The 21,740-nt window shown below is 39.0% G+C and overlaps 2 protein-coding genes across 9 annotated transcripts; one reads left to right on the top strand and one right to left on the bottom strand.

The window, feature by feature from the left end:
- Positions 1-2,089: 2,089 nt before the first annotated feature.
- Positions 2,090-13,766, top strand: ical1 (islet cell autoantigen 1-like). 8 transcript variants are annotated; one of them, XM_079460607.1, is made up of 17 exons: positions 2,110-2,205; positions 3,000-3,032; positions 3,117-3,153; positions 3,246-3,417; positions 5,809-5,881; positions 6,820-6,943; positions 7,436-7,634; positions 7,889-8,014; positions 8,105-8,203; positions 8,283-8,368; positions 9,094-9,140; positions 9,244-9,312; positions 10,584-10,775; positions 11,067-11,333; positions 11,457-11,558; positions 12,047-12,163; positions 12,318-13,766. In XM_079460607.1, the coding sequence occupies exons 3-16, from the start codon at positions 3,140-3,142 to the stop codon at positions 12,160-12,162; spliced, it is 1,686 nt and encodes a 561-aa protein (XP_079316733.1). In that variant the 5' UTR covers positions 2,110-2,205; positions 3,000-3,032; positions 3,117-3,139; the 3' UTR covers position 12,163; positions 12,318-13,766. The 8 variants fall into 8 exon arrangements, with proteins under 8 accessions (XP_079316734.1, XP_079316733.1, XP_079316738.1 ...); XM_079460609.1 differs by lacking the exon at positions 2,110-2,205 and adding an exon at positions 2,221-2,589 and having other exon boundaries at positions 12,318-13,761; XM_079460608.1 differs by having other exon boundaries at positions 2,090-2,205; positions 12,047-13,761.
- fam117ba (family with sequence similarity 117 member Ba) lies at positions 13,428-21,487 on the bottom strand. The gene is made up of 8 exons (XM_079460616.1): positions 21,152-21,487; positions 19,968-20,115; positions 19,498-19,581; positions 19,271-19,381; positions 18,008-18,151; positions 17,678-17,909; positions 17,472-17,592; positions 13,428-15,224 (listed from the first exon to the last, which is right to left on the bottom strand). The coding sequence occupies exons 2-8, from the start codon at positions 19,986-19,988 to the stop codon at positions 14,936-14,938; spliced, it is 1,002 nt and encodes a 333-aa protein (XP_079316742.1). The 5' UTR covers positions 19,989-20,115; positions 21,152-21,487; the 3' UTR covers positions 13,428-14,935.
- Between the last annotated feature and the right edge of the window lie 253 nt (positions 21,488-21,740).

Here is a 21,740-nt window from a genome sequence, read left to right as displayed (position 1 = left end):
CCCAAGTACATGTCTGAAAAGATAGGAGGGTCTCTTTTCAAACATGTTCTTGGGTTATTGATCGAGTGCCACTCCCAATGTGAGTGATATTGAAAGTACCTGGCACAGTGCAGCAGTTTCCACTCGAACTTGATGTGCTTTCGCAAGTGAAAAGCTGTCTGGATTTCTATTAATTTGCATGAATCTCTTCATAATGTGCCTACTGGAATTCAAGATTTATAACAGGTGGCCACACTCCCCAAAGGAAAAATCTACTTTTTTGTTGTGAATTGCACATACTTTCGATAAGCGGGGTTTGTGCATATCACATCAAACATAACTCAACACTGGCCTCTTGATTCAAGCTCATTGTTATATTATCAGCATCGTCAAATTAACTTGGACTGAAGAGGTTCAGCTGAATCATATATTATCTCCCAACAGACAATTTAATAACAAGCGAATACAGTATGACATACAATGGTCTGGCTTGTGTGATTGTAACATCACGGTAACACCATAAGCTGTCGTTCACTGTTAGGATGAGGAGAGGACCAGGTTGCCCATTGTTCTCAACGACTGGAAGCTAATTGAGAGAAAATCAATTGATTGAATAGAATGGTCCATTTAGGATCACACATGCATATTTAAATTGAACACATACATCCCATTTGTGCACTTACAAGGTCTAGTTTTTGAGGGGGAGGGGGGTGGCGGGGGTTGGGGCAGTGTGTCTGACCTCAGTCGTGTGTGCAGGCCGGGGTCTGCCAGACTATACTTACCAGACGTTTACTGCTGTCCAGGTGTGCACGAGCTTGTTGTTCACCTACGTCTGAGAACAGTTTGACGATTTGACTGTAATCTTGTCAGAATCAGTCAGCCTGTCTACCTGCCTGTTGTCGTTTGTGCAGACTCTGCATACGTTAACGACACATTGCTGAAGACAAGGGTCTTGTGGTTAAAGATTTGTGGTTGGCAGGGGTGTGGTGTTGGCATATGCCTGTGTATATATGAGTATGTCTGCATCTACGGTGTGTCTAGGTGTGGATGTAGCTGCATGTGTGAGAAGACTACACAGAAAAGCAAGAGTATGAGTTTTGTATCAGCCTTTTTCTCTTTGATTGCGTGCGACAGGGTACCATGCTTAACCACAGCTTCCTGATTTTTAACACACTTGTTTGTGTCTTAAAGCTTAAGTAAAAGTATGTGTCGGACTGCAAGTCCTAGGATTCACATAAAATCTGCTAAATAACAATTTAAATGAAATCTTTAAATCTGAAAATGAATTATATTTCAACTTTTTTTCTCTGTCTTTCACAGTTAAGTTTAAAAAAAAAAAAAACTTGCTACCTCACTATTCTAAGCTTTGTATACTGTGCTAGGCTTTAATGGACTAGTTTGATGCACTTATGTATTTTGTTGCCTATGTGTTATAATTGCTTCCAATGTTTTCTCATCTGTAAGTCGCTTTGGATAAAAGTGTCTGCTAAATGACTAAATGTAAATGTAAATGTAGTCATGATCTGAAGTCACACACATAATGGTTCTTGTTCCTGTTGTCTAGTTTGGAATTTGTACGTGTTAGAAAAAGTGTTAATAAACAAATAGATTGTAACAATAATTTCAGACATTCCACGTGGACGTCACGCCATCTAGTGGACAAAAGCTCTCATTACTTCCGTTACTGAGGCTATTCTTGCATTATTACTGGGCCTTGACTTTTCAAGGCAAACTCAACACTTGTATTCTGGGACTAATAGAATAAATAAAATGATAAATTACGAATTTAAAGAAATATAATTTTTGTAACATTTTAATTTACAATTTTGCTATATTTAGTTTTTTTCGGGTCAAACGTTTTTCTATTTCAGAAATTATACAATAACATACTGTGTATATTCACACTATTGCATTGAAGTAAATGTTTGCGTGGTCAGTTGTGTAGATTGCTTTCATTTTGTTGTAAACTGTGCAAAGCAATCGCGTTGTGTTTACCCACCAATTTACCAACAAAAAAAAGTAAACACGCATAGAAACATAAGCACAAAATATATAAATCTATTAAAATATCGTTTTATTTAAATATAATATGTATATATTATATGTAAAGCTCAGATAAATGAATCAGTCAGGACTGTGTGGCGCATGCGCCGTCGCGCTGTCTCAGCTCACGGGAATGACGTGCGTGAACGTTCCCAGGGCTGCTGCTGAAGGCAACGTCAGCGGGTAAGGAAATGCGATGCCCTAAGAACACTTCAATAATCTTCACATTGCTATTTAAATAACGCGTCTGGAAAAAATATTAGCACCGGTATGACCTGCAGTCGTGATGTCTTTTTCGTAGCACGGGTTAGCGTTTACTAGGGTGTTTATAGGAAAACGTAGCCCGAACTCGATGACTCCTTATCTTGTTTGGGATCCGGTTGCTGCTTTATTGAAACATTTATGCGTTTATTATCGTACAAAATCATGTATCTATTATGCATACACAGTGCAACCCATTTATTGATGGAAAGTATCACTGTTATACCACACGAATGCGAGCAAATGTAAGAAAAGCGAGCAGACAGGTTGCAACATTGTTACCGGCGCTGGACGGGAGGAATTAAGGTGCGATCCGAGCAGCTCAGCTCTGAATGAACAATGACTTGTAAATAACTGCGTTTTTGTGCTTACAAATATAATTTAGTTGTGAGTAAAACACCTTCAATCGTGTAAAACATGAGTCTTAAAGCGAAATAGATATCAGAACAGGTGTGTTATAACCGCATTGTTTTTCTTAAGGATAGACTGCATAAATCGTTTGTTTGCTTTATATAGCCTTATATGTGTCATCGGAGACGGAAATGATCACTGAGAGAGTCATGGCAGACATCGTTCAGTTAACAGCTGTTACTTAAGGACAAAACAGATGCAAAAGAAAAGAACTCCAAAGCTAAAATTCATCAGCTGTAAATTTGCTTTTATGAATAATCCAGTGATTTCGAATATGTTTTAATAATCTTTTCCCGTTTTTGCAGTGTCTGCTGAATGCATTCGCTCCATTTGGTTAAGTAAGTATTTCGGTTTTTCCATTTGAATGTGTGGTTCTTAAGATTCATGTCAGAATGTAAAATTTGATTTATTTTACTCCACAGTTCTAAACCTAGCTCACCAAAACATGGACAGCTATGGGTTTGTATATTGACTTTGTCCACTTAATGTTATCACAAATCATCTCATTAGATTACGTACGTAAATATCTATAGATCACCGTGTTCTCTCAGGTTCTCCAGCGATATGTTCAGTGGCAGAGCTGTTCTGGGGGAGGACAGCTCCGTCATGGCTCGAATGCAGAAGAAGTTCTGGAAAACCAAGCAAGTTTTGATCAAGGCCGCAGGGAAAAAGGAAGATGAGCATGTGGTGGCTTCTGACGCAGATCTGGATGCCAAATTAGAGGTAGGGGCACATTTCCGAATCTCATGCCCTCTGTTTGAAAGGCTGTGTATGACTCGCACTGTTTTCGTGTTTAAAAGCAATGAAAATGTATTTTATGGAAGTCTGTGAGCCAGAGAAAGACAACAAGGAACAAATGAATGAACGAGAGGGAGGGAGATTAATGGGACATGAATTTAGGATGATAGGGATGATGTCTGAGCTCTAGATGATGATGTGCTTTGATCAACGGTGCTTGATGTGACCGTCAAAATGGCTATAAGCATATCTGGAACCCCGTCTCTGCCCTGATCCCTCTTTCTTTTTTGAATTTGATATAAGTGTATTGGTAACACAAATCAGCATTTGGTATTGTCAAACTATTTGCAGCATAGCTGCGATCAAAGAATATAATGCTTATTTATTATTTTCATTTCACTCTGTATCTTAAACAAACTGGTTGTGCTTTTCCTACACATTTGCATGTTTAGTTTCCTTTACTAAGTCCAAATCAAATTGATCCTGGATTCACACATATAGTTGTGTAGGGGAGCCTTAGTTTGTCCTGTTTGGATTTGGTGACATTGGATTGGCCAATCTCTCTTTGAAGGGGCCAATAAATTGTGCAAAATGGCTCTCAACATAAATATAGATGACCCTGTTCTTATTTAATACACGACATGAAATGCCACTAAACTCTTTAGTGGAAGCGCTGTGTGTGGCTATATGTGTGAGAAATGGATTGGAACAATATACATTATTTAACACCTGAGATTAAGTAGCTTTTTGATTACTTGGAATCAAGATGTTATAAAAGTCCATCAAGCACTCATACTTTAAGAAAGCGTTTGTTTATGTGGGCTCATTGAATCTATAACTGCCTCGGGTTGTTACACTTAAGCATATCCTGGTTTATAGGCCATTAGACAGTTTCCTGACGGTTTGTCTGTGTTTGAGAGCAGAGAACAGTCCTCGAAAGCCCCCCGGGCCGCTTGTTTAATGAACAGATGTCTGAATTTGACCTGCCTTAAGTAGGTTGTTTACTACAAGCTATGTTTCCTGGTTATGAAATGTACACAGATACCTCGGCCAGAATTTGTAGGTAAATCTGAATATGCATCGGAAAGAAAACGTGCAAAGCTGCCTAGTGATGAAGGGTGTAACTGTTGAATGTGTGTCAGGCGTGTAGCCGGTTAAACAGTAACCTGAAGGTCTCCTGCAAGGGTTACACCTTCCTTGTGTGTACCTTTGAAAAATCTTTCCAATATTTCTGGTGAACAGAAATGTAATGTTGATGTAAAAGACTTTTTTCTTGTGTTGACATCATTTTAGAACTAGGATTTCTACTGTCTCGGTCTCATTGTAAAATGATTCGTGTTCTTGTGTTTGTCTCTGTAAAAGTCTTGAATTTCTTTGTGACAGAACACTTGGTATGCACAACCACAATGAGTCGATTGTTTCAGAGCTTCTCTTTTCAGGTAGAGCACATGTACGCTCTCTTCCTTTCCTCTCACACTTTTATGGACTTAACAGCCTTTGTTGCCATGACAGCGAGCGAGGCTTGCTACTTGGCTATTTTATGTGTTGTCTGGGTTTGGAGATACGAGATTTGTGTGTGTGATTGAACGACTGTCTGAGGGTAAAAATGCTGAAGGCCATGAAAGACCCCGAGATTTGATCTGGTGTGTTGAGACAGCGCTTTACATCCGTTGGGCCTGCTGAAACTTTTTAGTTTTTTGTCACTCCGTCTTTGAAGGAGGTCAGGTCAGGTTTGTTTGAGGTAAACTGAAAGAGAGGCTTTTGAGCACGGCAACAAAAAAATGCTGTTACAAGCCGTTAAGGGGCGGGGTTCATAGCTTTTTCTCATAGGCTTAATTCTGATTGGTCAGTCATGGCATTGGGTCCTAATATCTCAAAATGACTGTTGCTCATGGCAACAATCTGTAACGGGGCCTTTGTCAGGGGACTGCACCAAAATAAGTAAAAAATAAGTATACCTATGTTCACTGTTCAGAATTTCTACTTTTTTACTGCTAAATGTTTAAAAAGCAGGTGTGTTTGATCTTGTCCAGCATTGCGCAGACAAAACATATGATACCAGAGTATGTTGAAAGCGATTAGAGAAGAAAATGTTCCATGTGCTATTAAATTGCTCTTTTTATTGTAGTATTGTCAAATTTCGATCGTTCTACACAGTGCAGAATAAAGTTAAATTCCGGAGATCGACTTTCATCAAAAGTTGCATCAAAACAGCCAATCAAATGGCAGCTTTAGTCCGTGTTTGTTATTGTTGTGTGGAACATGCATCAGTACATGTTTGTATAATGCAATAAAGTGTGTTTGCTAAACGTTTGAGAGTGTTTCTTTTAAGAATGTGTGACAGAAAGATCACATCAGCGTCTCTCTTCTCTGCAGTTTTTTCGTTCAGTCCAGAACACCTGCACAGAACTTCTGAAAATGATTGAGAAATACCAGCAAAGAATCACACGTAAGTGAGGAACACGATCTTCTACCCTCTTTGTCTGCTTAAACAACACAAATACTCCCGTTCAGCTTGTTTTGAATGAGACGGCAGGCAATTTCTCATAGTTTTAGGGCTGCAAGATCACGTGTAAAATGAAAATCAGGATTATTTCGCTCACGAATAATAAACACGATTATTTTGTCAGTTCAGAACTTCAGAATTGTCTGTTCAGAATAGTTTTTTATTTCATTTCAGCATGTTTATTACTAGGCCTATACTTAACAGCAAATATGTTAAAACCCGCTGCCATTGAACTTCTTCAACAGTGTATTTCAAAGCAGGGAATCAATCATCTAAACCTGCGGAATGAAACCTTGCTACTCCATTTTTGATTTCTTGTTATTTTGGTCACCCTTCATGTTTGTCTGTGGGTTTAGCAAAAAAGTATTAAAAAATAAACTTGATCTTATACTATACTGTGGTAGGCTAACTGAGACCAGTTTTACTGCATCTATGGAATTTGTTGCACAAATTGCTTCTATTGTTTTCCCCTAATTGTAAGTCTTTTAGGATGAAAGCATCTGCTAAATGACTAAATGTAATAGAAATGCAGTGGAAACTTTTTTTTGTATTTCCTGTTTTTCTGTAAGTGGCCGTTTAAAAGATACAAGCTTTGCGATGATTTTCCCACCTTATAGGGAGTTTTGTGCTTGCTCTTAGAACATTTATATCACAACGATTATGCTCCATTACTTGTGGAAAGTATAAATCTTTATCACGATTAAAATACAATTAATCGTGCAGCCCTAGTCTCTATGGGTACAGATAAGGTCAGAAGTCACTTATAAAGTTAACAACTTCTATGAAGGTGTTTTACTAATGATGAAACGAACATGGCTTGGTTAAGCCAATATTATTTCTTATGTAATGATGCTGTTTTTCTGGTGATCTTGTCTTTTCAGACCTCTCTCAGGAGGAGAATGAACTCGGGCTGTTCCTACGCTTTCAAGCAGAACATGATAAAACAAAAGCTGGCAGTATGATGGACGCCACCAGTAAGGCCCTCTGTTGCTCCGCCAAGCAAAGGTTAGCACAAACACACATGTTTTAAGTATATTCAAATAATTTATTGTGAATATTGTAATTTTATTTGCAAATGTTGGCGTTATATATGTAAGGTAATGCTTGGAGAGTAATAATTTTTTTACAGGCATGATCTATTGTTAAATGATATTTTCGATGCTAATTTATTATATTATTTTAGGTAAATATATTTGTATTATTGTCAGTGGCAGCATTCTGTGGTCAATGTTTTTTTTTAATGTGGTTTTGACTATTGCAACCAGTTTCCTGCACTTTACTAGTTTCAAGTCTCCAATAGAATGCTGCGGTCTCTTTCTTCACCACAATAAAGTACTTTGAATGCAAATAAAATGTCATGCCTTTTTATTTATTAAAAAAAAACACAGTCTTGGATGGAATATGTATATCATTGCATGCTACATTAATCCTGTGATTATTAATAATGAAGCTGTTAACAACAGTCTTTTGTTATCCTGTTCTGCCTGTCACATCCAGATTGGCTTTGTGTCCCCCTCTCCATCGGATGGAACAGGAAGTGGAGACGTTCCGGAGGAGAGCAATTGCAGACACTCTGTTGACAATGAGCCGGATGGAGAAGGCTCGGACCGAGTACCGCGGAGCTTTGCTCTGGATGAAGGATGTCTCGCAAGAACTGGACCCAGACACTTACAAACAACTGGAGAAATTCCGTAAGGTAATGTAACCGAAATCTTATGGCGGAGGAAGTGCATTTTTATAGGTCAACCTTCCCAACAACATTTAAACCTCAAATTCACATTAGTTTCAGACTTAATCACTATGCTATCAAATTGCTCATATTGACAATATAAACGCCAAGATCAGAGACCCTTAGCTTTAAACCTGAGAAGTCATGAGAAACGCATCCCCTAGACAAATCCTAGATCTTAATATCAGGTGTAAACAGGGTCTCTGTGTGTTTGTGAACAGGTTCAGGCTCAAGTAAGAGGAACAAAAGTACATTTCGAAAAGCTGAAAAATGATGTGTGTCAGAAAGTGGACATGCTGGGAGCCAGTCGCTGCAACATGCTTTCACATTCTTTATGCACATACCAGGTATGACATTATCAGCTATAACTGAGCATAACATACATTTAATATAATGTTTGATTATCCTTTACGCTTTTTTTGGTTTCTTTTCTTTAGACAAACCTCCTACAGTACTGGGAGAAGACTGCACATGTGATGTCTGGCATACATGAAGCCTTCAAAGGATATGTGCCCTACCAGTTCACTACCCTCAAAGTGTGTGTTTGTAATAGCACGTCAGAAAATAAACGGATGATATTATACAACGTTGTTTGTAACGTATGACCGATTACAGGAGCTGAGGGACCCATTGGACCATATTGCATCCGGACAGCAAGCAGAGGACAGCAAAGAGGAGGACGACAAGACACATCCAGACAAGTGAGGATTTCTTGCTTTTTGAGGCCGCCGCGTTTGCTTTTTGCTTTAAGATTTCTCATTCAGTCATGTCTTTTATTCACTGCAACCCTTCAGCTCTGCTATCTGCTGTGGTCAGACAAAAAGTCTTTCTGAAGGCTCTTATTTCTGATCTGTGAGTTTATCACTGTACTCTAGTTCTTTTACAAGCTCCCCCTGTAAACAGGAAACACTGCTTTGAGTGCCAATGTCATTTCCTGTTTGGGTACTAGTGCTCAGACATATTTTCTTCCTCCAATACCCTGTAGTAAGGGACACGCCCTTTCCCTCCAAAACGGTGCTTAAAGTCCCAGTGAAATAAAACATTACAATGCCATTTTTTTCCGTGAAAAACACCTCCCTTAAACTGTCAGTCTGCTGCCAGATCCATTTAAAAATGCAATGGCTGTTTTTATACATCCAATCAAATCGCAGAGAAAGACGAAAGCCATGTCCACTATTTATCTCATACAAAATTCCATATCACTGGAAATGCATCAAAATATGGAAGTAAAACGATCGCAACTTCCGGTTCACGGGACTTTAAGTGACCTACCCTTCGTCATTTGAGATTTTATTGAATGTGTTTAGTGATGCTAATCTGAAACTGTGCGTGTCTAGGAAACTTGATTTAATAATTTCCCGTCTCACGAAGGATCCCATGCATATAATTGTCAAATTAATTTGCTGTTTGTGTCTTTGGGTTTTAGTCTGCTGTCACTTGAAGATGAACAATTGTGTGAATTATCTGAGACCGGTATGTTTGGGAACACACCCACTGGAACAACAGGATTTATTTTAGCCTCATTATTATTGAAATGCTAGTTATGAGAACAGGTTTTGATCATTGTTGTTCACAGTTTCCACTCGTGCTGTGGATGGACAGAGCAGGGAGTCTGAGAGTTCTATGTGTGCCAGTCTGGACTCTGGTAAGTTCGGTTTTATATGCATGTGTGTGTGCCCTAGGGCTTGTATCCGTGTAGCCATCCATAATAGTCAACAAGTTAGAACAAAAAATTATGAAGAAACAAATAAACAGACATCACCTGACCCGGTTATTCCGCCGCACCTTGGTAGCAAAGAATTCATGAAATTTTTTACAGAGAAAATCGAAAACATACGGGACAAAATAGTAAAAACTCAACCTCCAAGTCTGTCCTATGAATTAGTACTAACCATTGCTCCAAAAGAAAGGCTACAGTGTTTTTCACCTGTAAAATAGGAACATAAGTTAATTAAACTTATTGCAAACCTAAAACTTGCTTATTAGACCCCATACCAACTAAATTATTTAGAGTTACTACCCGTTACAATTGAGCCCATTTATAACATTATCAACTTGTCCATTAATCTAGGCCATGTCCCAGGACCCTTTAAGGTGGCCGTCATTAAGCCTCTAATCAAGAAACCAAATTTAGACTCCAATGAACAAGGAAACTATAGACCGATTCTCCCTTACTTGTCTAAAATACTAGAAAAAGTAGTTTCCATTCAGTTATGCTCTTTCTACAAAAAATTACAGTCAGGTGTTAGACTGCAGCATAATACTGAAACTGCGCTCGTTAAAATTAGAAACGACCTGCTTATAGCATCAGATAAAGGTAACATCTCACTCCTAGTCCTGCTTGACCCAAGTGCTGCGATCGATATCGTAGACCATAACATACTTCTAGATCGCTTACACAATTATACCTGTAATAAGTCACAGGCACTACAATGGTTCAGATCTTACTTATCAGACAGACATCAATTTGTCCATTTAAACGGGGAATCATTAAATCTAACTCAAGTAAATTATGGATTACCTCAGGGATCGGTTTTAGGACCCTTTCTATTTTCCATATACATATAGCTTCCACTGTTATGCAGATGATAGTTATATATCTCTTCAAGACCAGCAACTGGTAATTTCGAAATCACATCTCAAATGTAACAAAAACAGCCTTCTTCCACCTTAGAAATGTTGACAAATTACGAAATATTCTATATGTTGCTGACACAGAGAAGTTTATTCATGCATTTGTGACCTCAAGACTTGACTAAAAGTGTTCCTCCTGGTGTCACAACTGACATTTTATGAGCTTAACTATGTGCCACAGAACTACTTGACTAGCCGACTCCTAGTTTGCACCCATGTGTGCGACCAAATGTTTTGAAAACACCTGTTTGCATCTCTGATGTTGATCTCCATGTACTGCAGCTTTGAATGAACAGTTAGGCCCTATCAGTGAAGCTAGAAAGGATGATGACCTGCTACTCATGACCCCAGAACCTGCCCCCATAATGACCCTGACCCCTTCCCTAACTCCGACCCTGAACCCGGCCCTGCCTGCTGTACAACCCCAAATACCGCAATGGGATTTAAACACCTCAGATGAGGGAAGGCAAGAAGGTTTGTCCAGAACACTACGACCTGTAATAACTTCCTATTTCTGGGCATCTCTTTAACGCCCACCGTTGCCTAAAATCAATCTGCTTTGGATGTGTTTTAACATCGTTTTCTGTCAGCCTTAACACAGCAGTGCAGTCTTATGCTCATGATTCTGTCCACCTTCAGATTCTTCTTTCTTCATATTTGCTCTTTTTGAGGGCCTGTGTTTGCTTGTTGTTTTATTTCTGAATACTTATGTTCTATTTTTTGTGAAAACGTTTTTCCTTTTATGAACTTTTATTGTGTTAACAGGCAGGGACCTGCTGTCTGATGTTTTACACGCTGGAGAAGTGAAAGAAGAGGAAGGAGAGAGGGGCGATTTGTCATTCCTGCAGGATCTGCTCAGTCCTGGGGCTGCGGAGGGCGCTAGTGAGTTCAGTCAGGCGTGGCAGGATGCTTTTGGCTGTTTCGAGGCTCCTTCTGCTCCGGTCGCTGCCCCTTCACAGCAGACGGAAACAGCGAACACACACACTGGCTTCCTACCATCTCAGCTCCTGGACCACAGCCTCAGCACCACAGGTTTGCCAATTATTTTAGACCGCCCTCTAGTGGCAAGAGGAATAAAATGCAAAGCTTTGTTTCTCCTAATATGCTGACAGCGTGACATGTGGCTCACTCTTATTTGTTTTTACTGTTATTCAGGATGGGTGACACCCCCTATGTTTCAAGCCCCACCCCTCCAACCACCATCTAGTGGAGGACAAACTCGGCCCACCCAGAATAGCCCAAACTCTTCGGTCAATGGTGCGAGTTTTAAGATTTTACTAAATACCAGTTATAATAGTTTTATTTCGTTTTTATTAACGTTTTAAATTAGCTTTTGGATTTTTTGTTTTAATGTTAATTTTAGCAACTTTGCAACAAATGCTTTTGTCAATTTATTATTTAATTGTTTATTTTCAATGTTGCTATATAAAATGAACAAACTAAATAAAAACTAAAACTAAAATGAATTATCATAATTTCAGTGCTTTAAACGTATGTAAAGGCAATATTTAAAACAAAAATGTCCCCATTATTTTTAGGCCAGTATTTTATATGATTTAAATAACAAAATGACTTTTAAAGATTTCTTTTAGCAAATTAAAATAACCTTCCAAAATACACATAGACAAAGAATGTTGTTGTAGTTGATCAGTATTGTTGTAGTTGCTGTAACATTTTATATTCTGGTCTCAATTTGATAATTTCTGATGTCATAAATCCTGTTAACTGTTGTACTATAATGTCAGCCCCTAAGGGAAGCTCCAGGGATATGTCTGCGTGGTTCAACCTCTTTGCAGATCTGGACCCTCTGTCCAACCCTGACGCTATTGGACGCAGCGACGAGGAGTTTCTCAATGCCTGAGGTGTGTGTGACCCTTATTCCAAACGACAACATAACACGGTCTCAAGTCAGACGTCAGGAATTATAACTGACAACTTTATTGTATAAGGCGTCCTTTTCTATGGGAGACTGTGCGAGCCTCAACTATACTTTCCTCCTGCTTTGATTTCCTTCAGTAAGCGAAGACGTGAACTTGGAGCCCATCCAAAACAGTCCCTGTCCATTAGAATGAAGGAAATGAGCACATATCCCAAAACCTCTGTCTGGAGCTGGAACGCTACCTCTCCTTAACAAATCAACCTGAGCCAAGGATGGATCCAGAAATCTGAATCCAGTTATGGGACTATGTCTCTTCTTTCACGTTCTTTTTAGTGTGTGTGTGTGTGTGAGTGACTCTACTGTATGGTCCTTAATACACGGAAGTGGAAAACGTTGAAGACTTCACTTTATATGTATATCACTATATCTAGGTGTTGTTACATGGGAAAATATCTTCATAATAAAGATTTGAAGGCTGTAAGTAGATCTAATGCGGGACCAAAAAATAAAGTGTATGTTAAATATCTCTCCTTTGTACAACAGGGAAGTTTTAAATGTCCAGAAACAAGGTTACAGATTTATCAATCGCTTTTTAATCCCCAGATACCCTAAGTTCACATGCATCACAAATACTTATTTTTAGAGACACACTGGATAGTTTAACTCTAATAATAAAACAGATGAATTAAATTATTTATTACAATATCAAAAGTGTTATTATAAACTACATATGCAAGTCGTGTGCTGTGGGATGAGATTGGGAGGTGAAAAGGTTGAGTTGATAAGAGATGCATTCTGTTTCAGTGGCAGAAATACTAAAATACTCTTGAGAATGAATTTTATCTGACGTTCTTCACGGTCACTGTGCTGAAACACTGGAGTGGATTTTGTGTGCTCGTGTTGTGTTTGTATCACATTTCGTTTGATTCCATTTTATTGATCTAAAACAACGACAAATTTGGCCTTTTCTATTGCTTTGCATTAAAAACACAAATTGTCGCTTGCACTAAACGGTCTCCGAGTAATATCTCGGATGGTTATAGAATGTATCTTGTCTTTTTGAATAGTAGACTTAAGAATCTAACCCTGAAACATTTAGCAACATTTCATGTGAGAATAGCACTCCGTATTCTGTCTTTCTTTGTTCTCATATTTTCGAAGTGTCTGATTGATATTTTCTTGTGTTAGGGACATTATTGTAACACTGTTTTATCATTTGTAAAAAAAGAATGTACACCGCACCATTTACATCTGCTTTCTTCTGTTTATTTTATGCAACCGTTTTGTCTCCGTTAAATAAACATTGTACTTGTACATTTTCAGTGAAGGAAACTGGAAGCGGAGAGCTTGCATCAGCAATGCTCTCATACCCCATGATAGCAAATCAATTTGAGTAATTTTCCTGTAGGTGTTTGGGATCTTTGTTGTTACTCCCACCATTGTTGCCTTGCCACAAATCTAATTTATGATACAGCTGAAAGGTTATTTCACAGAAAGTAAACAAATAATCAAACATCCGTACTAAGATGTAACTGGTAGGCTAACAACTAAAAACAAATAAATAAATTATTCTGTCAATGTATATCAGCTCCTGGTCTAATTGACACATTTTTCAGTATTAAGGCAATAACATACGTCTTACGTGCCTGTTTTCCTTGTTTCAAATGTGTTTTTAAACGAAGAAAGTTTGTTAACTGTATGACTAAAGGAATATTTCACAGTATAAAGATGCTACAGTTGAAATCCATACATTGTTGGTCAAAGCCATGCTTTTCTCTTATGTAGTTGCAATACAATCTCAAAGGAATTTGTAACTTTTACAAGGTGGCTAAATCGTATAAATTCATACAATCTTGTTTGTACGTTTTTTATGATTTGCTTTTGCAACAATGACGTTTGGTTTAGGGGTGGAGTTAAGGGAGGGGCTTCAGTATTGTTTTTTCCTTAATAATCTTACGTTTTTGTAAGATTTAGTTACCTTGTAAAATAGTCACGCATTAGCACCATTTTTCCAAATTTGGTTACCAACACTTAGCTTTACCTCATTCTCTTCAAATAACAGCACTGAGTCTTGAATAGAACCAATCGTACTGTAAGATTTTGCGTGCATCGTAATACTATTCAGCACAGTTCCAAAAGAAGTCTCCGCGCATGTCCAGTTTGTTCATGTAGGCTACCATCAAAATGTCCTCTTGCACCAGTATATCACAGTAAGCGCATATACAGGTTAATGTATATGTGGAGGGTTCTATACATTTAAGAGACGTACATAGACATGGATGAAAAAGGACTTTAAGCAAATGGGATGGTGGGATTCAGGCACATTTGTTAGTCCTCCTCGAATTTGCTACAGCATCTCTTTACCTCCAGCACTATTCGAACTGCATGTAAACCTTAAGCTAGCAAAAGCTGCAATCTATATCCAACTTGTCACAACTAAATCAAATCACATGTAGGTAAACAATGCATATGTACATAAGTAAATCCAAAAGGCTTCATGGTCAAATGTAATAAACTGCTGAGAAAGTAAAAAGCAGTGCAATGCTAAGATTTTTTGGCAATATACATTATACAACATCCTTAATCGCATACCTCCTAAAAGACGTAATACCCTTGTTACCAAATGCACGTCCTGTTCAAGTTTTAAATCGACATCTCCGTGAGTTGTTTGGATCACTGCATGTTTTAAAATGAAATCAAACAATACAGGAGTGGAAAGAAGTCATTTCTGTTCACCATCTGGGATTTCAGGGCTTTAACCCTCTGGCTCCTCAAGGTGTCGCGGGAGACACGGCGACTGACGTCCACGGGACAGAACTGAGCCCATGGAGGGAGACAGACTCCTGACCCCTACCCCACCTAGAGGCACCAATGAGGGGGAGATGCTACGATATCCCACCCCGCTTCGGAAGTTCATCTCCTGGGTGGGCATCAGGGGCTTTAAGATGCTCACCAGACAGAATGCAGAGCCGCTTTTGGGAATGAAGTTCACCTTGTTCCTGTCTGGGCAGAGATATGGAGGAATCTGGTGGAGAGGTCTTGGCCTAGAGGAGAAGAGGGAAACAGATAGAAGATTAAAACAGGAAAAAGTGATTATAGACTGATTTTGAGAAGTTCACATGCCTACATTCCCAATGTATTTTGTCATTTAAATGCCCCCTTGACATAAACTGTAGCTTGCTTGATTTACTTTAGGTTACATCTGCAAATATTTTTATTTAAGCTGCAACTTTATGGTTAAAAATAATACATCAATAAGTACATAAATAATCAGTGTCGTCTTAGCCCAATTGATAATGATAAGACACAATTTGACAGGAAGCGTTTTTACTTCATTTAACCATACCATTTAAAGGTAAGAACATAAAGTAAATTTCCATATTTATTTTTCTCTCACAATATTTCTTTATTTTTCTGGAATTATCAAAGGTCTATTGTTATTGCTTTGGTCACTACTGCTACTGTTGGTATATTTCTTCCCAACTGGGAGTCTATGGCAGTCAGCCCTTTGAACCGTATGTAGGAAAATGATGAAATTTGGCGCACTCATAGTGGTGGTTCTCAATGGTCCTGTGACCAAGTATGGGGTCTCTAGCACTCACTCTATAGCGCCACCAGCATTCAAAAATTCACTTTTCAAGCGACTAACGTTTGAACCCATTGATCCACACAAATTCTACTCATCACATGTTATCCACTTGTCACACTCAACGCATTCCATGTGTTACATTAAGACTCCCTACATTACAGTTGCGGCCATCTCAAAAAGTACAGTACTGCGTTTTTTCGTTTCTTATCCTAGAAATTTTTACAGATTGTGAAAATTGCCTCACACAATCTTTGGACTGAGCCGCACAGACGTGACCCCACGGAATTTAGATTTTCGCCGTTATTCAAAAGTGATGACGTCGCAAACTTTTCGAAAATGAATTGTATATATTGAACTGTATGATATATCGGCACCAAACTTGACATACGTCACCGAATAACAGTCCCAAACGCACCCATGAAGATTCAAGACAGCACCACCTACATTCCTGAGATGTAACGCTTTTATATAATTGCTAATAACTCTAGGACGCTTTGTTTAAAATTTGCTTTCTGACGATCCTTATTTCTCTTGCTTCATACCGATTCCATTGATGCCTAATTTGTCGTTTTGTAAGATTCGGTTCCTAACTTATTGTAAAGCATATGAAAAACTATTTATTCGCTGCTCATTTGACAAAAGTGGTCTATATTTTTCCAATCTTCACTCGTATTCTATTTGGGCCGAGCCGCAGAGAAATGGACGAACTGATTTTTGATGTCATGCCAATTATTCGAGAAAGACCTTTGCAAAGTTGACTGTGCCTGTCACATTGTATCTTTCTCGTATTAAAGATGTCAATGTTTGAAGCTCTGCACGCTCTCCTCCGGATGCTGGGTCAAGCATGTCAACTGTGGCATACCTGATAAAATGCAAGCCTCTGGTCCAAGAAGTTGTGGATGCAAATTTCTATACAACATGATATTCTTTGATTTCATTGTCTCTTCTGACATCTGTTTCTCATGTACACTGTTTTCTGCTACATTTGCTCTACAGTCTCATTTGAGCCCCTTAGGGGATTGACCTCTATCAATAACGGTGTGGCTCTTCGATGCACTTGCGTCGTTTTGTGGGCTTGGCTCTGTATCGCTGCTTGCAGCTATATTATATTGTTGTTATTGGTCATTTTTTTATTCTTGTAGCAAATTTAGTTTTCACAAACAAAGAATACCTTTATAGAATTCTCATGTAAAGCAGAACATTCAATCAAATCACTAAGAATAATTAACAATAAAACATTTTCTTTTTTCAAGAAATATGATGAGATCTTTCATGATCCTTTTTGTATCATTTTACTTTATTGTTTATATTTTACCTATATGGACTTGTTCTGTTATGCAAGAATAAATAAACATATTTGTGTATGACATTAAAAAAGACGAAACCTGAATTTTTAATGCGATAGAGATACAAAAGCTGTACACAAATTCTGTACATTTCCCCCAAAATGTTATTTTATATGATATTATTTTTAAATTGTATTATTGTAAAAAATTGGTTTAAAATTGTATTATAACTGTACAAATCTGTATTATATGCAAACCATATAAAAAAAAAAGAAAATAAAGCAGATAAATTTTAAGCATCTCTATTTGTCTGAAATATTTAAATTAAGCTCTATATTGTACTTTATTCATAGGGACTGCAGATTTTACTTGTTAATCCCCAGAATATAGATCAAACATACAGATTGTTTACTCACTGGTTTTCCTCAAAGGCTTTAATCCTCTCGCAGCCCTCAGGAGGCTCCCGTTTGAACATGTAACTGTTATTGGGCTTTGGAGATGAAGCGTATTTGGGGAGAGGAGACCAAGGTCCGAGGTCTATGACAGGAATAAGGAGAATTTAGGAATGGCGTAGCTGGATTGTGTGTATTTATGTGATGACTTTGATATTTACGTGTCTCACCTCTTTCTCTGCTCTCATTGAGTGTGTCATCATTTGGGAGCGGACTGTTTCCCACCGTGTCATTGAGGATGCTGAGGTACGAGGGTGAGACAGAGTCAGCCCGGCTGCTGTTGTTGCTACGGTTACTGCCGAGCCCACCATTCGACGGGGTCTGCGTGTCGATGCTGCGGGTGCTGCTGCTCCGCTGGGGGAGGGGAGGGGGGGCTCGGTGCCCATCTGGAACATCCTGTGGCTAAAAAACACACACGCTGGTGGTGAATCCTTTATTCCGTAAAACAAAGTCTTTGTAATAGATCCTGATCTGATACAATGTGGTTAAGAAAGATTTACTATTATGATCTCATCCCGTTCCACAGTGTCCCGTATGATGATACGTTCAATCTCCTGGTTGAGGCCCTCTATGCTGTTCCGGAATCTCGGAGGTGTGGATTTGGAGATGGGGATTGGGATCAGGATGGTTTTGGGCATCTGAGACTGAGAGTAACCAGAGTAAGTAAAAACCAGAAGTTGCATAGCTGAAAGTTTTCAAGTACAATGCATATGTTTATGCAAATGCAGAATGAAACCAGATCCTGTAATCCTTTTAAACAACTCCCCAACACACACAGGAAACCCACACAAAACCCTTCATCGCCAGGAATCAAACATTCTGCCAGGATACGCTCCATCATTACACACAAACCAGAGAGCATTACTGTTGAGAGCCCATTACTGCCAGGCTTCAGGGGACTTTTTGGAGGTGGTGTATGATGTAAGTGCTATTTCTATTTTCTATTCTTCATTTTTTCTCATTGTCATCAGTCAAAATGAGAATGAGCTACCTTAGCAAGTACAGAAAGAGGGTACTGACATGTATCATGCGATGTGACCTAAAGATAAATTCATATAATTGTATAAATATTGTTGTTCTGCTGAACAAAATAATGTAAAGACTGTTTGTAACCAAACAGCTGTTGGATGCAATTCTTAACCTCACCAATAGATTACGTTAAAATCTCCACATCTCCTACGATTTCATGTGTCAAAAAAGCCACTAAATTGGGACAGACAGGAAAATGGGACGCTCTTAAAATTCTCCAGATGTTCAGCCTACTTTAAAGAGGATACTTCACCCAAAAATGAAAATTCTGTCATCATTTGCAACCTTAGAGTTGTTCCAATTCTGTATTAATGTCTTTGTTCTGATGAACACAGAGAAAGATATTTGGAAGAATGCTTTTAAGCAGACAGATTTTGCCCCCCATTGACTACCATAGTAGGAGAAAATACAACGGTAGTCAAAGTGCCCCAAAATTGTTTGTTTTCCTACATTCTTCAAAATATCTTCTTTTTTGTTCGACAGTTTTTCCTACTATGAGAGTTCATGGCGCCCAAGAACTGTTTGGTTATAAGCATTCTTCCAAATAACTTTTCTTTGTGTTTATCAAAACTAAGAAATTTATACAGATTTGGAACAACTCGAAGGTGAGTAAATGATGACATAACTTTTGGGTGAAGTATCCCTTTAATGCACTGAAGTGCATGAGCGCCCATCTTAATTGCACACGAGCACAATCGGCTCTCTGATGGCTGCTGGGATGTGATGATGTCTACCTGTGATTGGATGATGGCATGGTTGCCATTAAAGGGTGACTTGCGGTCTTTGTCACGTCGATGGCGGCTGCTGCGTTTGCTGCGCTGGAGCTGCTGTCGTAATTTGGCAATCTAAAAGAAGCCAGCAAGGGTAAATCAAATGAAAGGAAAAGAGAAAAACTCGACCAGAATTTTTGGAATACAACCACTAGACCTTATTTATGTGAATGTTGTAAAAACTCTCTCACCTCTTTAAGCTGGTCGGTGCTGCCGCATGAAGCCGATCGCTTATGAGAGCCTCTCCTCCGCTCATCTACCCAGGCCCTAGGGGTCTGTTAAATAAGAGAGAACGGAGAAAGTGGAATTGTGTTTGAAATAAAAACACAAAAGAAACAACTTCAAATGACTTAAGGATCAAATGTGGCATTTCTGCACCACTTGCGTCACCAAACACAAAAATAAATTCATAAAAAACTATTTATAAATAATAACTTACGATTGCTCAAACAAATGCCCATTGCCAATGTTTGAGCAAATGTTGTCGTGCCTGGCTGATCGGGTCGTGAGTAATTGTTTAGAGTGCAAATATATAAATAACATGAAAAAAATTATATATTTTTTTATATATATATTTTATGGTATTTTTACGACTCCCCAGCTGACTGATTATAACTGTTTTGTATAGTTATGGTAGTATAGATCAGCATATATATCTCACCTGAGTTGCCTTGTCCCTCATTTAGAGGGTGTGGTGGGCGGAGCTGCCGTGCCGCTGCCAGGTCCTTGATAGGCCAGAACGTACAGGTGAGGTCAAGGGATGATCCCTTTGTTTCAGCTGGAGGAGGGGCTTTCGCAATGAAGAGTGACTAATGTAAAAAGAAACAGATAACAAAGTTAACATATTACAGATCAATATTTCGATGATTAGATTGTATTATTTTAATCTTCTAATATTTGTATCTTCACTACAAAAATGATGACCAGCTGAGCCAGCATTTACGCCCCCCTCCTTTCTGTAAAATATTCATTATCTCCTGCCCCTCTTGATAATCTCTTAATCCATGTGTGGCCTATGTTTTGTTTTAACCTCTGTCCCATATTATCCATATCGTCCTTTTTCTTTCACTGCTCTATTTTTCCCGTGTGTCACTTTCACACGCATAAACAAACAAAAACATCACTGTGGTCTCTTTGAAACGCAGTCTGCATTTTTTCACATTTACGCTACGTAAACAAATTGCATCTATTTATTTATACATACTGTAATGCTACAATTAAAGCACATTATAAGCTAAAGGCTACTGTAAATGAATATTGTTCATAATGCAATGTTGTTTACCCAATGCAGTGCCCCCTAAAGCCTGCTTTCAACACTGATGTTTGCCATGGCAACCGATCTTTGAAAAGCCAATATATTAATGCAATGCACAACAATAGCTGGCCGTCAGTCAAAATAATTGAAATAATAATATTTTTAATAAAATAAAATAATAATAATCACCAATGTGCACATGCACAGATTCGCATGATCCCAAACAATATCGCGTTTCACGAATCAATTAAAATTGTCCAGCTTCATTTTGGTTCTTATGCATAAATACAAATGTTATGCCTCAAAAACGCATTGCTCGATGACTGCAACAAACGCACAGTCGCGTTAAACGCTGGGCTCAGTGCGATATCTGCAGCACCGCACCCGCGTGAAGGAATAACGAAAACAAGGCGACCACCATCAAGCATCTCATCATGTGCCAATACACAGATCGCATCATCTACATTCTTCCTCATCCACAACACGCACGCATCCATTCACTATATATGCTTGCAAAACAATACCCACAATAGAGCATCAAAAATACGTTGATAATAAGCGCTGGTTAATTCATTCAGCCGGTTACCCACCTTTGACTGATGAGGGAAGGACGTGACACAACGCGTTCATGGTCCTATGAAATAAAACGAAAAGGACAACGGTGAGTGATGGATCCAGCTCAGTAACGTTAAGAAGGTCGTTTTCGAACGCGCTGGTTGTTGGTGGAGGGCGGTCGGTGTTGCTGGGTCAGAGAAACAGAATGAGGATGCGCAGAGCCGTTGCTATGGGCGTCGCTGCGCTGCTGGTGGTGGTCGATGCGTAAAAGTGATACTAGAGCTGCGCTAATATCAGTCAATGTATGAGCAAGCCCTGTGATGGAGACATTGGACTGTACTCTGCTGGCAGGTGAACCGAATGTGGACTGCACTGGTGGGATTTTTGCGAGTGCACACGTGTCTTCGGGGAGGGGGTGATGAGGGTGCCCCTCGGTGGACAGCTGACGTTGGAAATGCGCGCTCCCTCTTCCAGCCACTCTCAGTGGTTCGGTGACCGTGCTCGCGCACACCACACTACGTTACTGTTGCTGAGGCGCGTGGGGCTGTTTTTCCTCCGCGTGTGCTGCTGGTCCACGACCGCAGATAGGCGCTAAAACACAGGTATAGGCTGTCCAGGAGGATG

This window comes from Barbatula barbatula (assembly GCF_947034865.1).
Source record: "Barbatula barbatula genome assembly, chromosome: 7".
NCBI classification, from domain to species: Eukaryota; Metazoa; Chordata; class Actinopteri; order Cypriniformes; family Nemacheilidae; genus Barbatula; species Barbatula barbatula.
This window is presented reverse-complemented; position numbering and strand designations above follow the sequence as displayed.

Coding starts and splice junctions, on each gene's coding strand:
- ical1 (XM_079460607.1), top strand. Junction 8,015..8,104: donor ATTCTTTATGCACATACCAG/GTATGACATTAT, acceptor TCTTTTCTTTAG/ACAAACCTCCTACAGTACTG. Junction 8,369..9,093: donor GACAAGACACATCCAGACAA/GTGAGGATTTCT, acceptor TTTGGGTTTTAG/TCTGCTGTCACTTGAAGATG.
- fam117ba (XM_079460616.1), bottom strand. CDS start 19,988: ATGAGGGACAAGGCAACTCAG. Junction 19,382..19,497: donor GCACCGACCAGCTTAAAGAG/GTGAGAGAGTTT, acceptor GGCTTCTTTTAG/ATTGCCAAATTACGACAGCA. Junction 17,593..17,677: donor CAATGAGAGCAGAGAAAGAG/GTGAGACACGTA, acceptor TTCCTGTCATAG/ACCTCGGACCTTGGTCTCCT.